General features: G+C 43.9%; 2 protein-coding genes across 16 annotated transcripts in view; one reads left to right on the forward strand and one right to left on the reverse strand.

Moving 5' to 3' along the window:
* Positions 1-15,053, reverse strand: part of IWS1 (interacts with SUPT6H, CTD assembly factor 1) — a 44,089-nt gene extending 29,036 nt beyond the window's left edge. For 2 of the 10 annotated variants that reach the window (XR_001830877.2, XM_037745660.1), the window contains exon 1: positions 14,362-14,698. Coding sequence is in view for 9 of the 10 variants with exons in the window: in XM_037745660.1 (XP_037601588.1) it covers positions 14,362-14,616 (255 nt within the window). In the remaining variant the exon portion in view is untranslated. Of the gene's footprint in view, positions 1-2,397; positions 3,710-11,407; positions 11,527-14,361; positions 14,700-14,814 lie in introns of those variants that run through there. The other 8 variants (XM_017548417.2, XM_017548418.2, XM_017548420.1 and 5 more) reach the window with 7 other exon arrangements.
* Positions 15,054-24,176: 9,123 nt separating this feature from the next.
* MYO7B (myosin VIIB) overlaps positions 24,177-24,968 on the forward strand; it is a 96,041-nt gene continuing 95,249 nt past the window's right edge. For 5 of the 6 annotated variants that reach the window (XR_001830879.2, XR_005203372.1, XM_017548425.2 and 2 more), the window contains exon 1: positions 24,177-24,296. The gene's annotated coding sequence lies outside the window, so the exon portion shown is untranslated. Of the gene's footprint in view, positions 24,297-24,763; positions 24,902-24,968 lie in introns of all 6 variants that reach the window. The other variant, XM_017548426.2, reaches the window with a different exon arrangement.

Raw genomic sequence — 24,968 nt, forward strand, 5'->3', positions numbered from 1 at the left:
ATTTTAAAAAGGTGTGCAGACAACAGGCATGTTTGCAGGTAGTTTGTGATGGCTGAGTTAAGATGGGAGGGTGAAGAAGCATACAGTACCAGCAGAGGCAACTAAAGCAGAAGGCAAAAGGGAAAACTGTAACTGATTTTTGGAATGCTCTCCACGGCATGCCCATCACATAGCTCTAATGCCATGTCTATGTGTGACTTGATTTATTTTAGTTGAAATAACAATCATCTCTGGCTAAGTCCAGAAAAAAAAGAACAATCTTCTCAGGATCAGTGACTTGAAAGATGAAAGACTGGAAGGTTAAGTGCCAATGCATCACAAAAAGCTTAGAAAAAGGAACTCAAGGATCATTTTACTAGAGTACCATCAGTAACACGACTCAGCTATGAACATAATAAATTTCAGCGTCTACAACCTAAATTATAAATCCCCAAGAGAGATGACCTAAATGGTCAAGGCAATATCAGAAACCGTGACTCAATCAGTTACAGCTGGAGCAGGGGTACAGCACTGGGAGCCACTCCCAAAGAAGTGAGAGACACTAGGCAGTCATCCAAAACTCACCAGCTACACTCTACCCCGGATTTCCTGACACATGGTGTAGCATTCCAAAACAAATAACCCTTACAAGAACACTGCATAAGACAATGATTGTGAAATTCAGGAATCCTCATGAATTTTTTATGAGTTTCACAAAAACATAGCATTATGTGTGGCACAACAGGGCAAAAAAAGGGAAGAAATCACTATAGTACAAAAGGACTAGTTTGACAGACTCAAGCTAAAGAATACACTTAGATACCACCAGCACAGAATTTGGGACGAGTATGCTGGAAATTATACAGCTAAGCTTAAAAGCTATCAAAACAATATTCAAACTTTCTAGAGTGGCTTCAGCAATTAAACTGCAAGCTTAAAAAAATCCAAAAGACAGTTTTTTAAAAAGTCAGATAAGTATAACAAATCAACAGTTGAAACTGACATTTAATGTCATATTTTAAAATAATTTAAAATAATTTTAAAATAATTTAAAATATGTAACAGTAAAAGAAATTGAGCACTCAGAGGGTCCTCGGATGCTTTAGACGTTTATAATGTCTTATACCTCCTTCTTAGCCATCATTCACACTGAAGCTATAAACAACTACTGGTTATCCATCATAACCTTTCCTTCAAATTTAAGAAACTATCTTTCCGTGGAAAAGTTCAAAAATTCAAAATTCTTCTAAATTTTGAGTTTTTACTACATTTTGAGTTAGCTGTTGCTTGCTTATAAAAAGGGGTTACCATGTAAAATGGCATAGTATTTCAGCAAACTATTTTCCCTTTGATTTGAAAGATTAATGAGCACTGCAGAAATAAGACAAATGCTAACCACACCCAAAGATCACCATCATTTACATTTCAGTCCTTTCAATCTCTTCTCTGTGTAAATTTACTTTAAAAAATTAAACCAGGACCTAGAATCACGATAGTAGCCTCTATCTTTCTAGTAATAGCGGCAGGAAGCAAATTCCTAGGCAGATAGGAGTGGGTCCCCAGTGAAACATGACCTTCTAGCCAAAGACAGCTTAAACCCTGAAAACTGAGCTGCCAGAGCCCCTGGCTGGAGTGAGATCTTTTATTCCTGTTTATCTGCTCTTTCCTGATTGGTTCTGAATAATACTATTTTTTAACCAGTCAAATGTTGCCTTTCCCAAAGCTACCTACAGCCCATTCTTCCCCAATTCTGAGCCTATAAAAACCCCAGACTTTCCACATGTTGGGGACTACCCACCTTTGGGTAGGGGCTGCCCATTTCAGGTCCCCTCTCTGCTGAGAGCTGTTCCGTCGCTCAATAAAATCTTCTCCACCCTGTTCACTCACTGTGTCCGTGTAGCCCCATTCTTCTTGGACGCAGGAAAAGAACTTGGGAACCGCCAAACGGGGGATGGGAAAAGGGATGTAATACTGTACCCATCCCTCCCGCTTATCCAGCAATGGGGGAGAAGTTGTTGCTGGGCGTGACACACCGCCATTCGCCGAGGCTCGGGTACCAGGAACGACCAAGGGAGCCGTAGCGCTTCTTGAGAGCCCAGACCTTGGGACTCTCCAAAGCAGAGCTGTAACACGCCCCTGCTCACCAAGCCTGGCGCAGTGGGAACAACTGAGCTGGGACACCCTTGGGGCCCTCCAGTTCCTGGCATCTCCGAGTCTTCAGGCACCCCCCCCCAGCCTCCTCATCTGGACACTGGCGCCTACTATGCAGCTGCTTGCAGCACACTGGGTGCAGCTGCAGCATCCCACGGAGCCCGCGCCTGTGTCGGTGCCTGGAGCTTCCCTACCACTGCAGCAGCTGACCCGCCTGGCTATGCGCTGTGACCAGACCTCGCACTTGCTCGCTCACACACCCCTTGCCATTCCGTGGCTGTCCTGCCTGCAGAGGCCATTAGCAAAAACCAAGTACAGCCTACCAGGCTGAGTGGGCAGGGTGAGTCCAAGCAGCGAGCCCGGAGCCTAGAGAGGCCGGAGTAGGGGCACTGCCGGCCCACAGACGTTTCCAGCCAATGGGAAGTGGCATCCCAAAAAAATCCTGCATCACAAGTAACATGTTCAGTTCTCCATGTCACTAAATATTATCTGAAAACAAATAGCTGCATTGCCATTTTTATAATGTTCCATTTATACTTTAATCGCTCATTTTCTACACTGTTGAGTTTTTGTTTCCTTTCTTACGTTTATTAAGGCTCACTTACCCATTTCAGTGTTTTCAACCCAAGGGCGATTCTGTCTCCTCACCCAAGGGGTCGGTGGGAAATTTGAGGGACTGTTTTTGGTCATCAATGATAGGGAGGATGTGTTACCAGCATTTTTTAATGCCCAGTAAGCAACACGATAAATGTCCTGTAATACACAGGCATGCCTCCAAATATCCACAACTGGCTTGCTAAAAATCTCTTGTTCCGGAAAGCAACACAAGGCTGCTCTCTGTGGAGGTATGGCCACAGGCAAGACCCAGAGGGTCTCACCCATCCATGCCTATAGGAAACTACATGAGATGAAAGAGCTCAACGGGCCCAATACAGATTGCAGTAACAGACAATCAAAGCATAATGGGTCCCTTTGGGATTTAAACTGGGGAATATGCAAAAGTTTAACCAACCTGTAAGACATAAAAATGAAGTCACACAAGGACTTTTGGCATCACAGCATCAGAAGTTCTACTTACCTTCTCCCCAGTGAAAATTATTAAAAAAACAACCACTTAAAGCCTCTAGAAATGGTCCTAACAGCAAAGGGCAAACGAAGAAATGCCTACACAAATTCTACAAGAGAGGCTAAAGACTCTGTTATTTGAACCAAGACCAATCCCTCCTTTCAACCTCACAATTCAGTGAGGCTGACTCCACTACAGATTGCTGTAGCCAGAAACACAGAGCTCCCTCTGCATCCTGGTTTCAATTAGAGAGTTTTCTTCCCAGAAAGAGCACAGTATCAGCATCTCTCATTCTGCTCCCAGATGCCTCTTGCTGTGCTAAGTTCCAAAAGACTGCCGGTGTGAAGTGGAGATTCCCATCTTTTGCTCAACCCTTACTTGCTTAAAGAAGGCTTTACCTTGCTTAGGTGCACCACACTGAGAACACTGGGACCCTAATCACCCTTGTGCCAGCTTGTGAGACCATGCCAAGAGCAGCATGCTAAAAGGATTTCAGGTTACTAACTCATTCCCACCCCCCACCCCCTATTCAGAGCTCAGTGTTTAAAAAAACCCAGAAGGCAGCCTAGGCAACATGCCAAAATCCCATCTCTACAAAAAACACAAAAATTAGCTGGGCATGGTGGTGTATGCTTGTGGTCCCAGCCACTCCGGGGACTGAGACAGGAGAATCTCTTGAACCTGGGAGACGGAGGTTGCAGTGAGCTGAGATCACGTCACAGCACTCCAGCCTGGGCGACAGAGTGAGACCCTGCCTGACCCACCCCCCTTCCCCCTCCACACACACACAAATAAATAAATAAAAAAGGAGAAAACAGCTGAATAGAATTACTAGACTAATAAGCTCAATGAGAAAAAAGAGGACTTCAACAATACTATAAACAAGCTAGATCAAACAGATATCTAAAGAAATAGGCCAGGCACAATGGCTCACACCTATAATTCCAGTGCTGCTGAGAGGCCAGGGTGGGAAGACCAATTGAAGCCAGGAGTTCAAGACCCGCTTGGGCAACATAGCAAAAGCCATCACTATAAAAAATTTAAAAATTAACCAGGCGTGATGGCATGCACCTGTAGTCCTAGCTACTCAGGAGTCTGAGGCGAGAAGACTGAGCTCAGGAGTTCAAGGTTCAGTGAGCCATAATTGTTTTACATGCCCGCTGTGTTAAAGTAAGCTACAGTTACACCACTGTACTCCAGCGTGGGCAACAGAAGAGACCTTTTTTAAAAAACAAAACAACAACAACAAAAAAACCTTTATTCAACAATAAAAATATATATTCTTATTAAGTGCATGGAACATTCTCCAGCATAGGCTATGTGCTAGGTCCTAAAACAAACCTTGATAAATTTAAAAGAATAGCAATATACAAAGTTTGTTCCCCTACCACAGTGAAATAAAACTAGAAATTAAAAATAAAAAAATAAAAAACAAACAAAAAAACTAGAAATAGAAAAAATGTTTAAGAGCAATATGAATATGAAATTAATAAAATAATTCCATTTACTAAGCATCAAAGATAATAACATACTTATAAATTTAACAAAGAAATCCAACATGTATACATGGAAAACTATAAATCACTGTTAAAAGCAATTAAACACTTAAATAGACATCCCACGTTCTTGGATGAAGAGACTTTATACTGCCAAGATGGCAACATTCCCCAAACTGATCTACTGATTCAGTGCAATCCCCCTATCAGAATCCCAGCTAACTTCTCTGCAAAAATCCACAAAATTATTCTAAAATACATAGGTAACTGCAAGGGACCCAGATTGGCCAAAAGATCCTGAAAAAGAACAAATTAGGACTCATACTCTCCAATAACAAAACATACTACAAAGCAATAGTAGTTAATACACTACTACATGCACAAGGATAGATGCAGATATGAGTAAGATTTTAATCTTAGATATGAGTAAGAAATGAAGCCACATACCCTATGCTCTACAGATTTTCAACAAAGATGCCAAGACCATTCAATGGTTAAAGAACAGTTTTTTCACAATGCAAAGAATAAAACTACACCCTTATCTTACACTATAAACAAAAATCTCAAAACTAATCAAACACCAAAGTTTAAGAGCTAAAGCTGCAACAGTCTTAGAATAAAACATGGGGGTAACTCTTCATGACCTCAGATTTGGCAAAAAATTCTTAGGTATGATATTAAAAGCACAAGCAATCCAAGAAAAAAAACAAGATAAACTGAACTGTATCAAAATTAAGAACTTTTGTACTTCAAAGGACACCATAAAAAGTAAAAAGACAACCCAGAAATGGGAAAAGTATTTGCAAATTAGTCATCTCATAAGGAGTGATATAAAGACTAAAGATATTTTGACGACTCAATAATAAGAAAAAAAAAAGCTCAATTTTAGAAATGGACAGGCCAGGTATGGTGGCTCATGCCTGTAATCTCAGCACTTCGGCAGGCTAAGGCAGGAGGACTGCTTGGGGCCAGGAATTCAAAACCAATTGAGGCAACATAGTGAGATCCCATCTCTACAAAAAAGAGGACAAAGAATCTGAATGGATATTTCTTCAAGGAAGACATACAAATGACTAGACACTCAACATGATTACTCATCAGAGAAATGCAAATCAAAACAAGTGATATACCATTTCACAGCCACTAAGATGTCTATAATCAAAAAGTCAGGTAATAAGTGCTGACAAGACTATGGAGAAATCAGAACCCTTACACTCAGCTATTCTGAATGTAAAACAGTGGAACAACTGTGGAAAATAGTCTGGCAGTTCCTCAAATGATTACACAGAATTACGTTATGAGTTAGCAATTACTTCTGAGTTAGCAATTACCTCCCTTAGGAATATGCCCAAGAGAACTGAAATCGAATGTCCACAGAAAACTTGTATACAAATGGTTACAGCAGCATTATTCATAATACCAAAAGAAACAGCCCAAATGTCATCAACTGATGAATGGATAAATAAAATGTAGTCTATCAATATAATGGAATATTATTTACCACAAAAAAGGAATGAAGTACTGATACACGCCACAACATGGATACACCTTGAAAATACTATGGTAAGTGAAATACGTCACTCACAAAAGACCACATTTTATCATTCCATTTGTAAGAGAAGTCCAGGACAGAGACTCTATGAGACAGAAAGTAACTTAGTGGTTGCTGAGGACTGTGGGGTGGGGAGGGGGTAGGCAAAGGGAAGAGGAGATTAGAAAGGAAACAGCAAAAGTGTTTCTTAGGTAATGAAATTCTAAAATCGACTGTGGTGATAGCTGGACTACTAGAAAATTTAAAGATCACTGAATTGCATATTTTAAGTGGGTAAATTGTATAGCATGTAAATCTATCTCAATAGAGCCCCTTTTTGGGCCAGGCATGGTGACTCATATCTGTAATCCCAGCACTTTGGGAAGCCACGGTGGGCGGGTGCCTTGAGCCCAGGAGTTTAAGGTCAGCCTGGACAACATGGCAAAATCCCATCGCTGCTATAAATAAAAAAATTAGTTGGGCAGAGTTGTGCATGCCTGGGTCCCAGCTACTTGGGAGGCTAAGGTGGGAGGATCACTTAAGCCTCCCTCACTTAAGGGAGGTTGAGGCTACAGTGAGCTGTGATAGTGCCACTACACGCCAGCCTGGGCAACAGTGTAAGATTCTGCCTCAAAAAAAAGAAAAAGAAAAACTGCTTTTTAAAAGGCAGGTAACCTTTTTTTCTTTTGAGACAGAGTTTCACTCTTGTCCATGCTGGAGTGCAATCATGCGGTCTCAGCTCACTGCAATCTCTGCCTCCCTGGTACAAGTGATTCACCTGCCTCAGCCTCCTGAGTAGCTGGGATTACAGGCACCTGCCACCACGCCCGACTTTTTGTATTTTTAGTAGAGACGGGGTTTCACCATGTTGGCCAGGCTGGTCTCAAACTCCTGACCTCAGGTGATCTGCCCACCTCGGCCTCCCAAAGCGCTGGGATTATAGGAGTGAGCTACCAGGCCTGGCCCAAGACAGGTGACCTTTTTAAAGATCAAAGTTGATGCAAAAAATCCCATGATGAACAAGATATTTAAAATTTGAAGACAGGATAACTGGTACTGGCTTTTCCTTTTCCCTCTGGCTCAAATATAGAGCAACACAGCATGGTTACTGATCCTAACTTTAAGATCTTGATATTTTATTCATCGTATTTTTTTGCATTAGAGTTTTAAAATATCATTTATCTTGATTACTGAGTATTTTTCAAAGCTTGGAGGAAAAAAATAAAGCCAACCATATAAGAAGAAACAGAGATGTTATTAGAAATGGCCATTAGGCAGGCCCATTAATGACAGAACAAACTCCCTGGACAGATTTACAGCCCATTACATACACGTGTTAACAGTAAACTCTCGTTTTCTTCAGGCAGTCTGACAAGAGACTTGCTCTGTCACCTGTCAGAGATTATTTACAGACATATACAATTATTTTAAGAAAAAATAAGTTATATTTTTTAATAACTAAAGAAGCTTTATAATAAAGTGGTTAAGAAACCTGCAAAAATTACTGGTCTTCAAAATCTTATCAGTATTTCCTACACTGACCACTATCTTAAAGAGTGTGTGTGTGTGTGTGTGTGTGTGTGTGTGTGTGTGTGTGTGTGTTTTGTGTGTATTAATACTATAGGTGAAATGAATTTTTAAAAAAATACTAGCCTAAATTCTAAAATACAGATGGAGATTTTTTTTAAAGTACCATTATTGGGAAAATTATGCTGTGAGGATCATCTCATGGTAGGCAAAATGATGACCCCCCAAAAATGTCCATGTTCTAACCCTTGGAACCTGTGAATATGTCACTTTACATGCAAAGGGACTATGAAGATATAATCAAGGTGAGGACCTTGAAATAGGGACATTATCCTGGATTATCCAGGTAGCCCCAATTATAATTACAAAGGTTTTTATAGGGGGGAGTGCAGGAAGGGCAGAGTAAGAGACAGAAATGTGATGACAGAAACAAGAGGTCAGAAAATGAGTTGTGAAGATGCTATGCTGCTGATTTTGAGGATGGAGGAAGGAGCCTCAGCCAAGAAATGCAGGTAGCCACCACAAACTGGAGAAAGCAAGGAAATGTATTTTCCCCCAGAAAAGAACCCAGCCCTGTGATGCCTTGATTTTAGTCCAGTGAGATCCATTTTGGACTTGACCTCCACAATTATAACAAATTTGTGTTGTTTTAAGCCACCAAGCTGTGTCAGGTCATTACAGCCACAACAGGAAACTAGCATCTTTTAGGCTCTGTACCTGTAATTCACACTGCTCCATTTAATACAACTGTACTCTTTTAATATCCCATTACTTCTAAAAAAAAAAATTTTAATGAGAAAACATCAAAATTTCTTCTTAACAGCCATTTTAAATAGGCAAAAGAACATTAATACAGAACTCAACACTTATAGAATACAGGTGGCACTCCTGAAGTACTCGTGGTTTAGCAAATTAAGATAACCTTCCTGGAGAGGAATATCTATGAAGAGCCTTAAAATGAGTCTCTTTCATCTGGTTAATTCTCCTGGCATCTTTCTAAGGAAACAATAAAAAATGGTCACAAATGTTGATGTACAAAAATCTTCAGGGTAGCTTCAGTTACTTAATACAATAGCTAAACAGTATAAATGACAAGCTAGAAAACTGCTGAATAAGTGATACTGCATCCATATTGTGAAACCATTAAAAATTATGCTTATCGAGAATCTTTAATGACATGGGGAAACAAAGTATAATCTTAAATGAAGAGATAAATACATAGGCACAAAATATATATAGTAAAATCTCAAGTAAAGGTAAAATATAAAATACACACACGTCATATACGTGGGACAGAATGAAAATGCGGGAGAAATAATGTGAAATAATATGGCTCATAGTCATTTCTGTAGTTGGAGTATGCCGGTTTTATTTTCTTTAAACTTTACAGATACAGAAACGCCTCAACTTATTATGGGGTTATAGCCTGAGAAACCCATAGCAAGTTGAAAATATCATGAAGTCAAAAATGCACTTCATCCATCTAATCTACCAAACATCACGGCTTAGCCTAAGCCTATCTTAAATGAGCTCCAAACGCTTATAGAGGTCTACAGTTGGCCAAAACCACCTAACACAAAACCTATTTTATACTAGAATGTTGAGTACCTCATGTAATTTACTGAATACTATGAAAAACAGAATGGTTGTATGGGTACTCAAAGTATGCCATCAGCACTTGCAACATTATAGAATTGAAATTTTTTAAATCAAACTATTATACATCAGGGACAGTCTGTGATTTCTAAATTTTCAAAAACAGGCACTTATTTATTCAGAATCCATATTATTTAAAAAAAATAATAAAGATGCTTAAGGTAACCTGCATTTGCAACTGCAGCATGAGGCCATGAGATGACTACCCTGCTAGGTTCTATATTGGCAGTCGTTAATCTCTGAATGCTGTTTCCAAAGTGGACACTTAAAACTATCACACACTAAATGCACTGGCTACAACAATGTATACATTATCAAGTAATTCCCAACTATCATTAATTAAAATATTGGAATTTACTCTGAATGTTTAAAAGCATAGAAAAAACCTGAGTGACATCAAAACATATAAAAGATGAGCCTTTTCCATACCTGCATTTAGTTCTCTGACCTCCCCTACCCCTTACTGACCCCACTTCAGTTACACTGGCTCCTTGAAGACACTAACCACACTTTCACCTTGGAGTCCTGGGCAGCAATGTTCTTCCCCTAAACGTCCATATTCACACGGCCATTCCTTAGCCTCCCTTCACACCCTGGTACAAATGCCGCTTTCTTAATAAAAGGTCTATATGGTCCCTATTTAACACCAAAGTCTGCCCTCCATCCTTTGCTCTGTTCTAATTAACTGTTTTTTTTTTTCACAGTATGTTAACTTCTAGCAAACGATACAAAAAAAAAAAAAAAAAAAAAATTACTGCTTAATGTCTTTCTCCCCCTACTGGAAAAACAACCTAAGAAGAGAAAGATTTTAACTTCTAGTCACTGATAAGTCCAAAGCACCTGCAAAAAGAGTCTGACACATATTAGGCACTCAATAAACACTTGCTGAATGTATACTAATGCTGCTGTCAAAAGATGGTCAATAATATAATCTCTAACCACACCTACTAAAAATTGGACAATTTTCTGCACACGTGCAATCAAGAAAACTATATGACATAGAAAGTTCTTAAATCTTTTCATCTTTATCATTCCTATTTGTTTCAGTGTGTGTCTACCGAAGACTTACAGTGAATTTATTTAAAAATTTCCCAATTTTGTGTTGTTAACACGGTATATAACCAGAAAAGCAAATAAAGCATTGATATATTTATGTACTAGGCCAAATATGTTAAAATGTACACAAAACTCAATCCTACTCTGTATTACTAAACAAAAACAGCTCTTAAAATTACATTTGTGGGCTGGGCATGGTGGCTCACCCCTGTAATCCTAGCACTTTGAGACGCTGAGGTGCGAGAATCACTTGAGGTCAGGAGTTTTGAGGCCAGCCTGGCCAACATGGTGAAACTTTGTCTCTACCAAAAAAAACAAAAAGTAGCTGGACGTGGTGGCCTGAGCCTGTGGTCCTAGCTACTCGGGAGACTACAAGGTTGGAAAATGGCTTGAGCCCAGGAGGTGGAGGCTGCAGTGAGCCAAGATCTCACCACTGTACTCCAGACTGTGCTACAGAGCCAGACCCTGTCTCAAAAAAAAGAAAAGAAAAAAAAAGCATTATTACATGTATATATACACCATAACAGTTCAAAATAAGAAGGGCAAATGCTGACATAAATTTTGACAGGTGATAACCCCAATAACTTTCTATTTCAACTGATATTTCTTCAAATTGCAAATGCTCATTGCCCCACTACAACATTATTTGCAGAATAGGGAAACTTAGTCAAATATCGAAGGTCTGGTCCATTTTCTCAATCAATATGCACAGCTGAAAACTGCCTAACATTTGAAATGTGACCCAACCAGAAGTTACTTCATTGTGATTTCAACAGTAACCAGACCATCACTATTTATTTTTCAAGCAGTTTTCTATTCACTTATATTCCTTTACTCTCAGGGATTAAAGCCTAAACTGTCACAGGGACTCTGTAACTCCTATATATAACAGGTCTCACGGAACACAAGGGAAAAGCCCTCCCAAAGATGTTGGTTAGCCAATACCTCTGAATGACGTTCTACACTTCCAGTGTCTGATCCGGAGTGTTGCTCATTTACATCATCCTCACCGTCTGACCCTGAATCCCGTTCATCCTGTACTGGGGTAGCACCACCATCATCTGCTTGAAAACAAAACAAAAACCCACTTATGGTGTAAGATGAATGACATCTACAGTGAAATGAACACACTGAATCAAGAATAGTAAGTGCACAAGTTACCAGTGAGGAAGCATAACTAATGATGCTAAAATTTTGAATAACATAATACGATACTCATACAAATACCAACAATCGTAACATGTACTGTGAAATATACAGCAGCAAAACTACACCATAAAGCAATTTGTAGCTTCAGAAACAACACTAAAGACCAAGTCAACAATTTATTTCAACTTCATGTTAAAATTGAGTCTGTCTTTCTATCCATGGCATTTACCACCTTCTAATATACTACCTGAAATTATTTTGTTTAACGTGGGTCTTCTTCACTTGAATGAAAGTGTCCCAAGAACAGGAATTTTGGTTCACTGCTCAATCTCTGGAGCCCAGAACACTGCCAAATGCCTAATAGACAGTAAGTATTTGTACAGTAAGTATTTGTTTATGAATGAACACAAGGAACTCCAGTCCAAATCTAGTGAAAATTCATTCAAGAAAAGCATATATAAAATGGTAAACATGAACTGTTACCTAACTTTCTTTTTTATTTTTGTAGAGATGGGGTCTTGGTATGTTGCCCAGGCTGGTCTCAAACTCCTGGCCTCAGGCAGTCCTCCTGCCTTTACCTCCGTAAGTGCTGGGATTATGCCCAACCCCAATACTTTAAAAATACAGAGTAAAATTATATTTAGAGGAAGTTAGGGTTCAGAAGATAGGAAGACTTACAGGTTTATGAAAATAATCAAATTTTTAAAAATGTAGTCAACTACAGAAAAACAAAAACGTCCTATAAGAATGGAATCTCGCTTTTCTTTAGGCAACCAGAGTGGGGAAAGAAAAAAAATTAAGGGGAATCACTATCATACTATCATACTAATGAGCTAATCTACTTAGCTAAGAAGAAGATATATATGGTCGTGATAAAAATAACAGTTTTGAAGTTTAACAAACAATTATGCTGCAACAGTGGGAGGACAGAAGGAGGCACATAGGCTAAAACACTGTCCTAGCATAACAGAAAATCATTACAGAATGCCTGAAAATGATACAAGAGATTGCATGAATTAGGAACAGACAGGTAAACACCATAAACATCTAAAAGAACGTGAAATAGATGGAGGAGACAAGTCAGGGAACTGCTACATTTTCTTTTACCTCTTTTAGTAATTAACCTATGTACATGTATTAAATATAACAGCTTTTTTTTTTTTTTTTTTGAGATGGAGTTTCACTTTTTGCCCAGGCTGGAGTGCAATGGTGCAATCTCAGCTCACTGCAACTTTTGCCCCCTGGGTTCAAGCGATTCTCCTGCCTCAGTTTCCCGAGTAGCTGGGATTACAGGCACCCGCCACCATGCCTGGCTAACTTTTGTATTTTTCGTAGAGGCAGGGTTTCACCATGTTGGCTGGTCTCGAACTCCTGACCTCAGGTGATCCACACGCCTTGGCCTCCCAAAGTGCTAGGATTACAGGCGTGAGCCACCATGCCCAGCCTACTTTTTAAAAAGTAACTTAAAAACACAAATGAATGGAAAAAAGCTATTTCGAAAGTATCAGGAAAGTGTTTTTTGTTTTTGTTTTTGACAAAGTGTTATTCTGTCGCCCAGGCTGGACTGCAATGGTGCAATCTGGGCTCACTGCAACCTCCACCTCCGGGGCTCAGGCCTCAAAGGATCCTCCCACCTCAGCCTCCAGAGTAGCTGGAACTACAGGTGTGCGCCACCACGCTCGGCTAATTTTTGCAAAAATGGGCGGGGGAGGAGTCTCACTGTGTTGCCCAGGCCGGTCTCAAACTCCTGGGCTCAAGCCCTCAGCCACCTACGCCTCCCAAAGTGCTGGTATTACAGGCCTGAGCCACCGCACCTGGCTCAGTTAAGTGTGTTTAAGCCAAACAGCAGCGCATGTTTGGAGAGCCCTTTGTAGTCATTATAATTCACTGTCCTATGTAAGGAAAGGCAACGAACTCAAAACAAACAGCTTAACGCTTAAATAATTTAAACACTTAAATTTTTTTTATTTTCAATTTTTCTGGGCATATAGTGGGTGCACACATTTACGGCGTATTTAAGAACTTTTGAGACAGAACGCCCCAATAGGGCTAGTACACAAAAGGAAAGCAAATGCAACGTGTTTCCCACAGTCGGTTCTGCCTCACTTATCTTTAATCTCAGGTGCTGAGCACCGTGCCAGCAGAGTGGGGCCCAGAAAGTTTACAGAATAATCAAACAGTAAAGAAAGGAGACCAACCTTCGGTGAGAAGGGGAAAGATCTCGAGGTGGAGGAAAGGCACAAAAATCACCATTAAGTGCCAGAAGTGCACTCCTTACTCTGAATGCAACTGAAACGTGGGTCTTGCACTTACTATGTTCTGTACTGCAGGCAAGATTAAACCACCCCTAACCAGGAGTGAAAAGTCTAGGAAGGATCCCCCGCCCCATCGCCCCTTGGATTCTCCAACTACTCAACTATACTGAGAACTCCCTTAACAGAAGAAACCTCTCCTTCCCTAGCACTTTGCACACAATAGGAGCTTAATATATGAAAGCACTTCCCAATTTCAGCAAAAACCTTCGCCGATTCAGAAGAAAGCTTTCCCTCCAGAATCCCCTCTCCGAGGTTCTAGCTTCGAGGCTCGCAGCTGGTCTGAGGGCTCTTGTCCTACACTGGCTGTGCACCTCGGACCAGTCGCGGGAGGGAAGGTTTCGAGGACCTCCTTGCCCCCATCCGCGGGGTGCCAGGCCAAGCCCTGCCGAATAACTTCTCCGCCCCCCAGCCCGGTCCTCCAGGTCCCTGCCCCACCTGACTGGTCGCCGCTGTAATACTCCGAGTCCATGGCAGGCGGACCCTCAGCGGGGAGTGTCCGCGCCCCGCGCCGCCCCCGTCACCTCCTTCCAGGCGGTGTGACCCTGGATGGCGTGGCTCAGTGTTCAGAGGCTCCCGCCCGACCAGAGAACTTAACGGGTGCAGAGGGTAAGATAGCAGCAGCTGCAGCGGCGAATGCTTTGACCGGGAAGTCCCGGCAGAAAAGACCGTACCCGGCAGGCGGGCAGGCATGCGAGCCGGCGATACACTTCCTAGAAGCACCGCTGGGGCCAAAATGGCGCCTGCCCACGACCCTCAAAGAAATGCAGCGCGCAGGCGCCGCAACCCGTCAACCTGCCAATGAGAAGACGCAACAGCAATGACGCAAGGCACGGCCGGAAAGGAGACTCATGGGAAAATTGAGCGGGACTTCGGGCTTCAGTTAAATACTTTTCTCGGGAGGAGCTTGGTCTGGCCTCCGTGGAAGTAACGTTATCATTGATTTTTTATCATTTCCTAGATTCTGTGTCCACGCCTTGTTTGAAGAGCTTTCGAAATACTCTTCCGAAAAAAGGAAGACCCGCTCAAATTACTTTTCCGTCATTAGCCACTGCTGTTCCCGTCAGGCCCCGAAGCTCCTGATTCCCGCCGGCAGTAGGCGAGAAAGCGAGCGTTGCACCCTGGGACTTGTAGTGTGACGCCCGGGAGCTGTGATGCGTTACTAACTGGCGCGATCCACAGCGCCTCCACTCCCGGCGTCTTCCTCTCTTTCGTTCTAAATAACGACTAATTTCCTTGTTAAAAAGGCATTTAGCCAACAGTGAGAAGTACACATCTTTGCTTCCAGAAGTGTACAAAGAAGTACACATCTTTGCTTCACCTTCCTGATGAAACACCGAGGAAGGTGAAGTTGAACTTTCCCTGAGCCTTGTGTTCCTGGAAAACAGCGGGGATTAAGAAACCCTCTCATCTATTTGTGTTTCTGGAACGGCACACTGTAAAGAGCCACCCATCTCCATGTGACAGATAAAACGCTTGCAGATAACCCCTTTGTTTGTCTGTGACAAGGCCAGAGACCTTTCCCCTTTTTTCTGAGCCTGTTAATAAAGCCAAACAGATCTTCCAAATTCCCGCTCATGATATCGAGTGATTAGTTGAGATTTGAACTCTCCCCCCGCCACAAACTAGTTAGACACAGGGAACATTTTCTGTTCACCTGACTGACTGAAACTTCTGATTGCAAAACAATCCCAGCTGTCAATCATCCCACCTTCCTCCCTATAAAAGGCAAAACTATGCTACCAAGATACTGATTATATCTGGAGTGTTCTCCCTATTGCAATAGGCTAAGTAAAATCTATTTCCTTACTTGTTCATTTTAGCCTTGGACAGGGAGGGGATCATTCTTGCTTTTGATCGGAGGAGGGCCAGTAGAGATTTAAGCAAAGACTCTCCAGGAGGTGTAGACATGTAGAAAAAGAGCCTTTTGTTTCTACTACAGATATCTGACCCTTCATTAGCCAATCAGAGTATGCTGGCAGAACCCAATTATAGGCTCCTGAAGAGGACATTGGAAGAGAAGAAAGGGGAGAAGTGGTTTCTTTCTGGAATTCCCATTTTCCTTCAAGAGAGTTCGTGGATATTCCTTGCTGATGTGGTGGAAACAGCATTGAATCCAAACTCCTTCTTTTCAGCTGTAGGAATGACACTTCTCAGGCAGTCTTGAAAATCAGAAGAACAAAGAATTACCAGTGCCTGAAATGAAAGGTACAAAATTAAACTTCCTTCCATTTGATAGAAGATATCAAGGCTCTAGGCCCTCTTCTAATGAGAAGGTGAGAGTATACCTGTGTAAATGGAGCAGGATTAATAGATCGAAATTCCAGGAAGAGTTCGATGGAAGAAAACCTTTTAGTTTCACCAGAGGTATAAGGCCAAGAGTAAGGCAAGTGATTGGGTTGTAAACAATGCAATTGCCAAATGATAATTACTGAAGTTTGGCATTAAAACTAACTGTACTGGATAGAAGCACTCTGGACACACAACAATGTGCTTAGCTCTAGAAGGCTTCAAAGAAGCTTCAGATCTAATTTTTTTACTCGGAAAGCCAACAATTTAGTGAGACAGGACACACCTTTCAAATGAATACAGAGCCTTAGTTAAAGCAGTGTGCTTCTCAGTGTAAACACAGCTTACAGAGAATTCCCAGAGCTCCTTCCTGCCAGCTGGCTGTCCCTCCGGGACCCTGGTAGAGAAATGCTGTAGTGGCACAAATGTGCCTTTCTGAATCTTGGCTGCCTTACATTTTCAGGACTGCTGTCTCCCCACGCCTCACACCCAACCCCAACCCAGTGCAGTTGGCCTGTGTCGGTGGTAGGGAGGCACCCAGAATAGAGGCTGTTTCCTACACTAAGGATGCTAAGGACAGAGAAGAATGGAGGGGAAAACTTGCAGCGGTCCACAGCGCTCCCTCCCTTAACAGATAACCTAGAGACACTGCATTCCCTAAGTGAATGTAACATTTATTTGGGGACATTCTGAAGACACTGCCATCTGCTGAACATGTCAGGGAGCAGTAGGCCACACAATATGAACAATAGCCTGGCACCATCAGAGCTGGAGACTGGGGGCTTAGAGCGCTAGGTTGTGGGTCTATCTCTGGGCTTATTGTGCTTGGTGAGCTGGGACAAGCTACCAGCCTTCTGTGAGCCTCAGTTTTCACATTTATCAAATGAGAGGGTCGAATCTGGTTTCAAGTCCTCTTAGCTTTTTTCCATGTCAGAGAAGCCAGGTCTCTAAGTCTGATCCAGCTTCTTGTGCTTGAGCCACTAGCAAGCCCTACCAGGGAAGACACAAATGAAACTTACTAGCTGTGTGACCTTGAGGAAGTTGCTGAACCTCTCTGTGCTTCAACTTCCTCAACTATAAGTTGGAGATAACAGTGCCATTTATCTCACAGAGTTGTCATGAAGGCAAATGCACATATATAATATATAATATGTTGTAATTATATATATTACATGTATAATGTCATACATGATATAATTATATATATATAATGATTCCTGGGACAGAATATTGTGAAATTAAATAATACAAACTTTTTTTTTAAGATGGAGTCTTGCTCTGTTGCCCAGGCTGGAGTGCAGTGGTACGATCTTGGCTCACTGCAACCTCTGTCTCTTGGGTTCCAGCAGTTCTCTTGCCTCAGCCTCCCAAGTAGCTGGGACTACAGGTGTGCGCCACCACGCCTGGCTAATTTTTGTGTTTTTAGTAAAGATGGGGTTTCACCATGTTGGCCAGTCTGGTCTCAAACTCCTGGCCTCGGGTAATCCACCCACCTCAGTCTCCCAAAGTGCTGGGATTACAGGTGTGAGCCACCACACCCACCCAAATAATTCATACTTAAAGCTGTTGGACTTAAATGATTCTGAGTCTTGAGAGGAATATGACTATGCAGCCTGAGTCATGTGGCATGCAGCTGCAACTTCTGTCTTTTTCCACCTGCAAATAATCGAGACGAAGCGGTACCAGAGCTAAAACCTCCTCAGGTCATCGCCCCTCCTACAGAGTAATAAAATCATCTTCCTTGGGATGCAGCAGTCTGTAACCAATCAAATCGCCCCAGCATATGCACTATCTTAATATGGAAAATGTTATCATCCTGCTAAAATTTTTCTCTCTCTCCATGTATAAGTGACACCTTGACTTCCCCACTTTGGAATGTTGAACCCATTCATTTGGAGCTGAGGTGTCCTAGGTGGCTATCCGAACACTCAAACTCTATACGTAATCATATTTTATGCATATTATTAGTTAAGATTGGCAATATATATGTTAGGTATTATCCTTATTATTAGGCACTGTTGTGATATTGTGCTGGCCTAGAGCCAGAACCAGAGCAAAACTATTTTATAAAATGCAAAACTGTTTTTAGATAAGTTGAAATGGCTGCCCCATTCTCCTTACAATAACTACTGTCCTTGGCCTCTGTAAATAGAACTGTTAGTTTGTCTTCAAAACTATGTAAAGCTGTTTACCTTTTCTTATCAGTAACTGCCAGAATTGCTAGCCTTTGCTTACCGGCAATTGCCAGACTAAGCAGCCCAAGCTAGTTCCATCCTGGCTCCTGTGGCTTGTAATAAATAACTAAGGTCTGTGATTTCCACCTTAACCAGATAATGTGTAAACAAATGTTTATCTTGACTTCTGTAAACCACTTAAGTAACAAACGGAATGACAAAAGTCCCCATCCCTTGGAATGTCCAGAGTCCCCCACCCTCATCTCTGCCCAGGAGGTAATTTACAGAATCCACTAGCCCTCGGAATGTCTGAAGCCTTTTCATCCCCATCCCTGCCCCTCACCCCCACTCCCAAGGTGGTTTTTCGGGTATAAAAAATCGTGGCACCCTCCTGTTGCCACCACAGGTTGGAGAGACGTGAATCCTCTGTGGTCGCCGGCATAATAAATGACCCTGCAATCTGGCATACTTTTGTCTTGTGATAACTTTCTACACTCGGTCAAATACAACACTGTGAAGATACAAAAAACTAACACATGATTCTTGCCTCCAGAAGCTTACAATCCATTAGGAAGTCCTGCTATGAAAAAAGAAAATGCTAAGAGGTGAATTGTGTAATGCGGGTAACAAGTACCATGGGAATTAAAAGGAGGGTGAGGCTAGAGTGAACAATCAGGTAGGGCACTGGAGGTGGTATTTGAAGGACAAAAGCAGATTTGGATAGAAAGATAATGTTTTAATCACGGTAAGTTAACAATCTACCATGTAGTTATATTGTTATAACGGCAACAACAAATTTCAGTGGCTCAACACAATAGTAGTTTATTTCTTCTTCTTGTCAACGGGCAGCAGGGTCAGTGGAGAGGTGGAGGTGGTGCTCTGCTCCTAGCAGTCATTCAGGGATCCAGGCTCTTCCCATATTGTGGCTCCACCATTTCCCAGGGCCTCAGAACCCCCTACTGAATGCTCTGCATGCCCTGCATGCCACCAGCAGATGGGAGAAGAGTGTGTGGAGAATGGTGCAGGACGTTTGAATGGGGCTAGCCTGGATTTGGAGCATATCACCCACCCTCATCTCGTGACCCCTTCTAATTGTGAGTGAGGCAGGAAAGAGTATATCACCAAGAGGAAAAAGAAAGTGATCATGGTGAACATGCAGCATTCCAGGCAAGGGTAAGAAATCCAACCCAGTACTTCTTTTCCCAGAAATGAACTTAGCAATGAGCCTAAGCCTCTCACTCTCAACCTCTTCCAAGAGCTAGGCAAAGTGTCACTATCATCATCATAATTAGCATCATCAGCATCATTTATTCCTTTATTGAGTTGATATGTAACCAAGTTTTGCTTTTCTTTATCAGTATCTCAGTCTCCCCAAGGCAATAAGATTAGTCATCAGGATATGTCACTGACCCTGGTCATGGGACAGAGGTCCCATGTTTATGGCCAGTGACCTATGTTTAAATGACAGACCTAAGATAGATTTATCCGCTGGATCGCCCAAAGCCCTCTACAGAGGAGGAGGTGAACTTTTCATTTTGTGTCCCTACTTTCTCCCTCTTGCTGCCTTGGGCAAATCTCTGGGTAGGTTCCTCAGAGGGTTTATGGTGACAGAAGCACCACCGGAAATGAGTTCTTTCCTCCTCGAAAGAACTGTGGATGCCTAGCTGGCCCATCAGGACTTTGGGTCCAAGACCTGCCCAGTTGAGGAGCAGCTGTCTTGAAGCTGCTGTTCCAGTACTCGAGTTTGCTCGATGACACAGTCATCTTCTTGGCGTGTCAGAACGGAGATCCTCTAGGAAGCACTCATCCCTCCTGCAACCTCCCTCCGAGCCATATCTTCCTGCCATTCAAGGAGCCCAAGGATCAGAGTCACCTCTTCCGGGAGGACCTTCATTCTGGTCCTTGTTGGCCTCCTCTTTCTCCCAGCCTCCAATGGCACCGGGACCTGTGAACTATATATTTGTTCCCTACTGGGACTTTGTCCCCCAGAGACATTTGGCAATAATATCTGAAGACATTTTGATTTGTCATCACTAGGGGTGGGGACATAACTAATGGCTGCTGCTAAATGTTCTACAGTACACAGGACAACTCCCCTCAAGGAATAATCTAGTCCAAAATGCTAATAGCGCCAAGACTGAGAAACCCTGAACTACAGGATAGAGCGTTCCCTGTGATCTACTCTCTTGAACTGTGCACAACTGTGGTTCCAGGGAAGCATTTAAGCCCTGCTTCTCTTCCCAGATGTTCCTCCGCCCCAACGTCTCAGAAAACAAGGCAACAAAATGGGAAAGGCCTTTCAAACCTTGGGCTAAGGCCAGCAAGTTGGGGAAACACTGTTTTTGAAAATCTCAGAAGACAGAATGTCTCATGCATCACTGGGATGAGGAAGGAGGGGGTCTGGTTTGTCTGAGGGTTGGCATGGTATAATGCATCCCAATAAACACGAGCCATGGGGTCAGGTACACCCTAATTCAAACCTCACCTCTGCCACTTTTGGCCACATGGCCTAAGCAAGTTTCTTAACCTCTTTGACTTTAATTTCCTTGCTATGAAATGAGGAGAAGCACCCCTCATTTGCTGAGGTTTGATGAGGGCTGAGTGAGATGGCACAAGCAGAGTCCAGCACAGAGAAAATCCTCATCACACACTAGCTCTTTCTGAGACTGAGAACTCAACACTGTTCAGAAGAGTAGTTCAGTTGCAGAGGGCTATGCTGCCAACCTTGCTATTTCATAGGGTTAATGGATAATTTGGCTGCTATAGGCTAGATGGGAAGATTAGGGCCACCCTAAGCAAGCGACTTCAGGTAGCTCTATGCTATCCTGGCGGAGCTGCAGTGAAAGGCTCGCTGTCCTCTGTGTCAGTCGCTGTGATGACGCTTTAAAGGGCTTGTTCACTGACAGGAATGGAATGAACCACAGGTTGTCCATGGACACATTTCAGCTCCAGTCCACAAACATGTTTCTAAAGGTTGGCAGAATATTCGCATCTTGGGAAATCAACACTACACTAATTGTGGAAGTAGCACTGGGCTAGGAGGCAGCCAAGCCTGGTCACTTATGTTACCAAGAAGAGTCTGCCCTCCCTTTCCGCAAGCCAACTTCTTGATTTCCAGGGCTTCAGGTCCCTTGGCTATGGAAAGCCTGGGACTCCAGAAAAATCATGCCTCAGGATGTCCCCCTTTGCACCTACTCACACAGCAATCAGACCAGGTTCTTGCAATCATGGGCACAGTTTTCACTGGGAGGGAGGACTTGGCATGCCGCTTGAGAAAGATTAGCAACATTCGTGCCCGCTGTTTCCTAAGCTCTCCCTCTGGAATATCCCATAACGACAAAATGCAAACAAAGCTGAGAGCACATATATGCTCATTGCAGTGTTGTGTATAAGTGTATGATAGCAAAGGATGGACCTCCCAGTGTCCATCCAGGGAGGATGGGTATACAAATGATGGGGCACCCGTGTGACATACTGTCACACTGTCTCTAAAGACCAACGGTAAATGTTCGGTACAGTGTTAGAAAGTGCTTGTGATACAATGCTTACCATAAAAGAGAGAGAGAATAGCATGTCAGTATCTAAAATGTGTTTCTGTCAAAGTTTGCATAAGGTAAGAACTGGATGGCAACGTCTTACAGATTGTTTGGGTCCACACAGACTTTCTTTCCCAATATTTTCTTGCATGGGGGCAGTAGAAAAGGTCCAAAGAGGACTCAGTCTTGGCCCCAGAACAAAGGGTTCACCATCTCTGGGAGCTGCCAGGAGCAGCAATGTCAGTCCTGAAGGAGCTAAAGGATATCGTTCTAAACCAGATAAACCACATACAGCATGAAGCCCAAAAAAGTTGAGTGTTGACGCAGAAAGTGGACGAGATTTTAGGGAGCAGGAGGTAGGGCAGAACTTGGAGGACGGTTCTTGGGGGAACAGGCGGGACGGGGGCTTCCTGAAAGACTCCAAACACTCAGCTCCCTCCAGTGGTCCTTCAAGGCATATCCCAGCACGATTCCCTGTCCTTGGCATGGGACATTTGGTTTTAAGAGACAGAAACTGCTTCGAGCCATCTCAACAAAAAGAGCGCTTAGTAGATGGAACCTGGGGACTCCGTGGAGCCCACCCACAGAAGGCACAGGAAACCCTCAAGCAAAGAGGGTCCCCCCCCCACCATCTCTGGGGCCACTGGGTCTCCACCTCTGCGGCTTATCCACCTCTCCTTTTCTCTCCCACCACTGCTTGGTCTGTTACCCCCAAAAGGCCCATGTTCAGGGTTGCCAGCCTGCCTTGACCTCAATTCTAAAAGACAATGGCTCATTCCCACATATCTGCCTGCAGTTCCCGAGCCCCTCCAAACCCAAGGAAAAGAAAATAATCTGATTGGCTCTAGTTGGGCCAACTGTAAGGACGACCAAGACCCCTTGATTACCCAATACAAGTCTGTGGCTGAGCAGGTAACTTTCTACCCCTATTATCCACCCACCTTCAAAGACTTGGATAAATGAGCTCCACTTGCCCTCATGGTCACTTCCAGGGACTGCCTGGCCCCTCCAGTCTGACCCCTCCCAGGGCCCACTGCTGGATGCACTTCCCTTTCCATCAGTCTGCATTTGCCTCAAATCCATAGCCCCTTGATCGAGTGCCAGCCTGAGCTTGCCCAGTTTGTTGCCAGGGACCCTTCTGGGAACCTTGTTATCTGATGATCTTTGTCCCTGTTTTCAGGTTTCCTGATGGCCCTAGACATGCCCCAGAAGTGTGATCCTTTCACACTCAACACAGAACCCTCTCTTGACCAGGTGTCCAAGCAGTTCTCCAGCAGACTCCGGCTGGATGTCCTATAATTCAATTCACTCGGACACTATTGACCTGGAGTCATAGATCCCACAGGTTAAGGGCTCAGTCTCACAAGACCGCCCCACTTCAGATGCCAGTCTCAAGTCATAGGTTGCCACGTATACTCCTGACCAACTGTCTCTAAGTCGGGGTTCCCACGCCCCCCTCCTCAGGTTGGATTTGCTAGAACAGCTCACAGAACTCAGGACGGCACTCATATTGACCAGTTTGTGGGAAAGGATTTTTACAAAAGATTACAGATGAGCAGCTGAATAAACACACACAGGTGAGTTGTGTGGGAAGGGTGGGGAGCTTCCATGCCCTCTCCCGCATGCCACCCTCCGGGGACCGCAGATGTGTGGAAGCTCATCAAATCTTGTTCAAGAGTTTTACCTTCTCAGAGGTCAGTAGTTGGGACTGAAGGTTCCAACCCTCTACTCACTAAGTCTTTCCGGTGACTGACCCCATGCTGAGCCTAGCTAGGGCCCCCACACGGTCACCTCCTCAGCAGGAGTTATCAAAGGTACTCATTATGAGATGATCACTTGGGAAATTCTAAGGGTTTTAGGAGTTCTGTGACACCAACCAGGAACAAGGACCAAACATACTATGTTCATATTCTGCTATCACCCTCAATTAGAGCTTGGGGTGCCTGGGGGCAGAGCTCCTGCCATGCAGCCCCTGGAAGATGCTAAGCCCCTGGTGGTCAGCTGATTGTCACCATGGGATCTGGCTGGTGGCCAGAGCATGTGCGTAGCCTGCAAACCCTGTGGCCTCTGGGCCGCGTCCATGGCTGCTCTGCAGAAGGGGTCTGGGTTAAAGAGCAGACATCATGAGGCTCTGCCGGCTGGGGCTGCGGGAGGCGTGTGTGGGAGTGGAAGTGCCTGGTGCCCAGGGACAAAGTCCTGTAATAAATTACGTGGGCCCAGAGTGCTCCCAGCCATTTCCTCTTGGGGCCCTACCTCCTTTTCCTTTGTTCCTTACTCCCTGACACACCCGGAGTCCCAGCACTGCCTCCTTTCCCGGCTCTTTCACGGTGCCTGGGGTGGAGGGGAGAATCAGCCAGACCCCCATCCTGACAAGGTAAGGGGGTGCCGGGGGCATGTTCTGCCAGTGGGGAGGAGGAAGTCACCTCTCCAAAGAGGGTCACCAGGGCAGGAGGCAGGTCCTCTGGAAACAAGGTGTGACAGGTCTGAGAGATAGAGAGTAGAGTCGTCCTTCAGGCGACTGGAAACCAGAAACTGAAGCAGGGGACTCGCTCCATTGGGCTGAAGGGCGATCCCGGGCGCCGAGGAGGAGGGCAGGAAGAGGCTGTCTAGCCCTCTGCTATGGAAGGGCAGACTCCCCAGAGGTAGGGAATGGTAGGTGCCAGGGCTGCCCCCACCCTGAAGCCTCCTCACAGCTGCAGGGCCTCACAGTGGAATCATGGGACATCATGGATAGCCTGGGTCCCATGATGAGCCCCTGCCAGACGTCGGCTGTGCCATGTGTGGCATCCCACTGCGCCCTCACAACACAGTGGTGGAATCGCCTCCATTTTATGGACACAGAGACTGAGGCCCTTGGAAGTAAAAGTGCCCACAGGAAGAAGCAGAGCCAGATTCCACTCCAAAGCCCAGGCTGATCTGCCTTACCAGTGTACCTCGGGCAATTGACTTTGGTCACCTCTGGAAGGCCAGGCCCCTGCGGTAAGGCAGAACAGGCCTGGGGTGGGGTAATGGCTGGTGGGGGAAGAGGTGGCTGAGGAGAGGGACA

This window comes from Cebus imitator, unplaced genomic scaffold (genome assembly GCF_001604975.1).
Source record: "Cebus imitator isolate Cc_AM_T3 unplaced genomic scaffold, Cebus_imitator-1.0 Scaffold207, whole genome shotgun sequence".
Lineage (NCBI taxonomy): Eukaryota > Metazoa > Chordata > Mammalia > Primates > Cebidae > Cebus > Cebus imitator.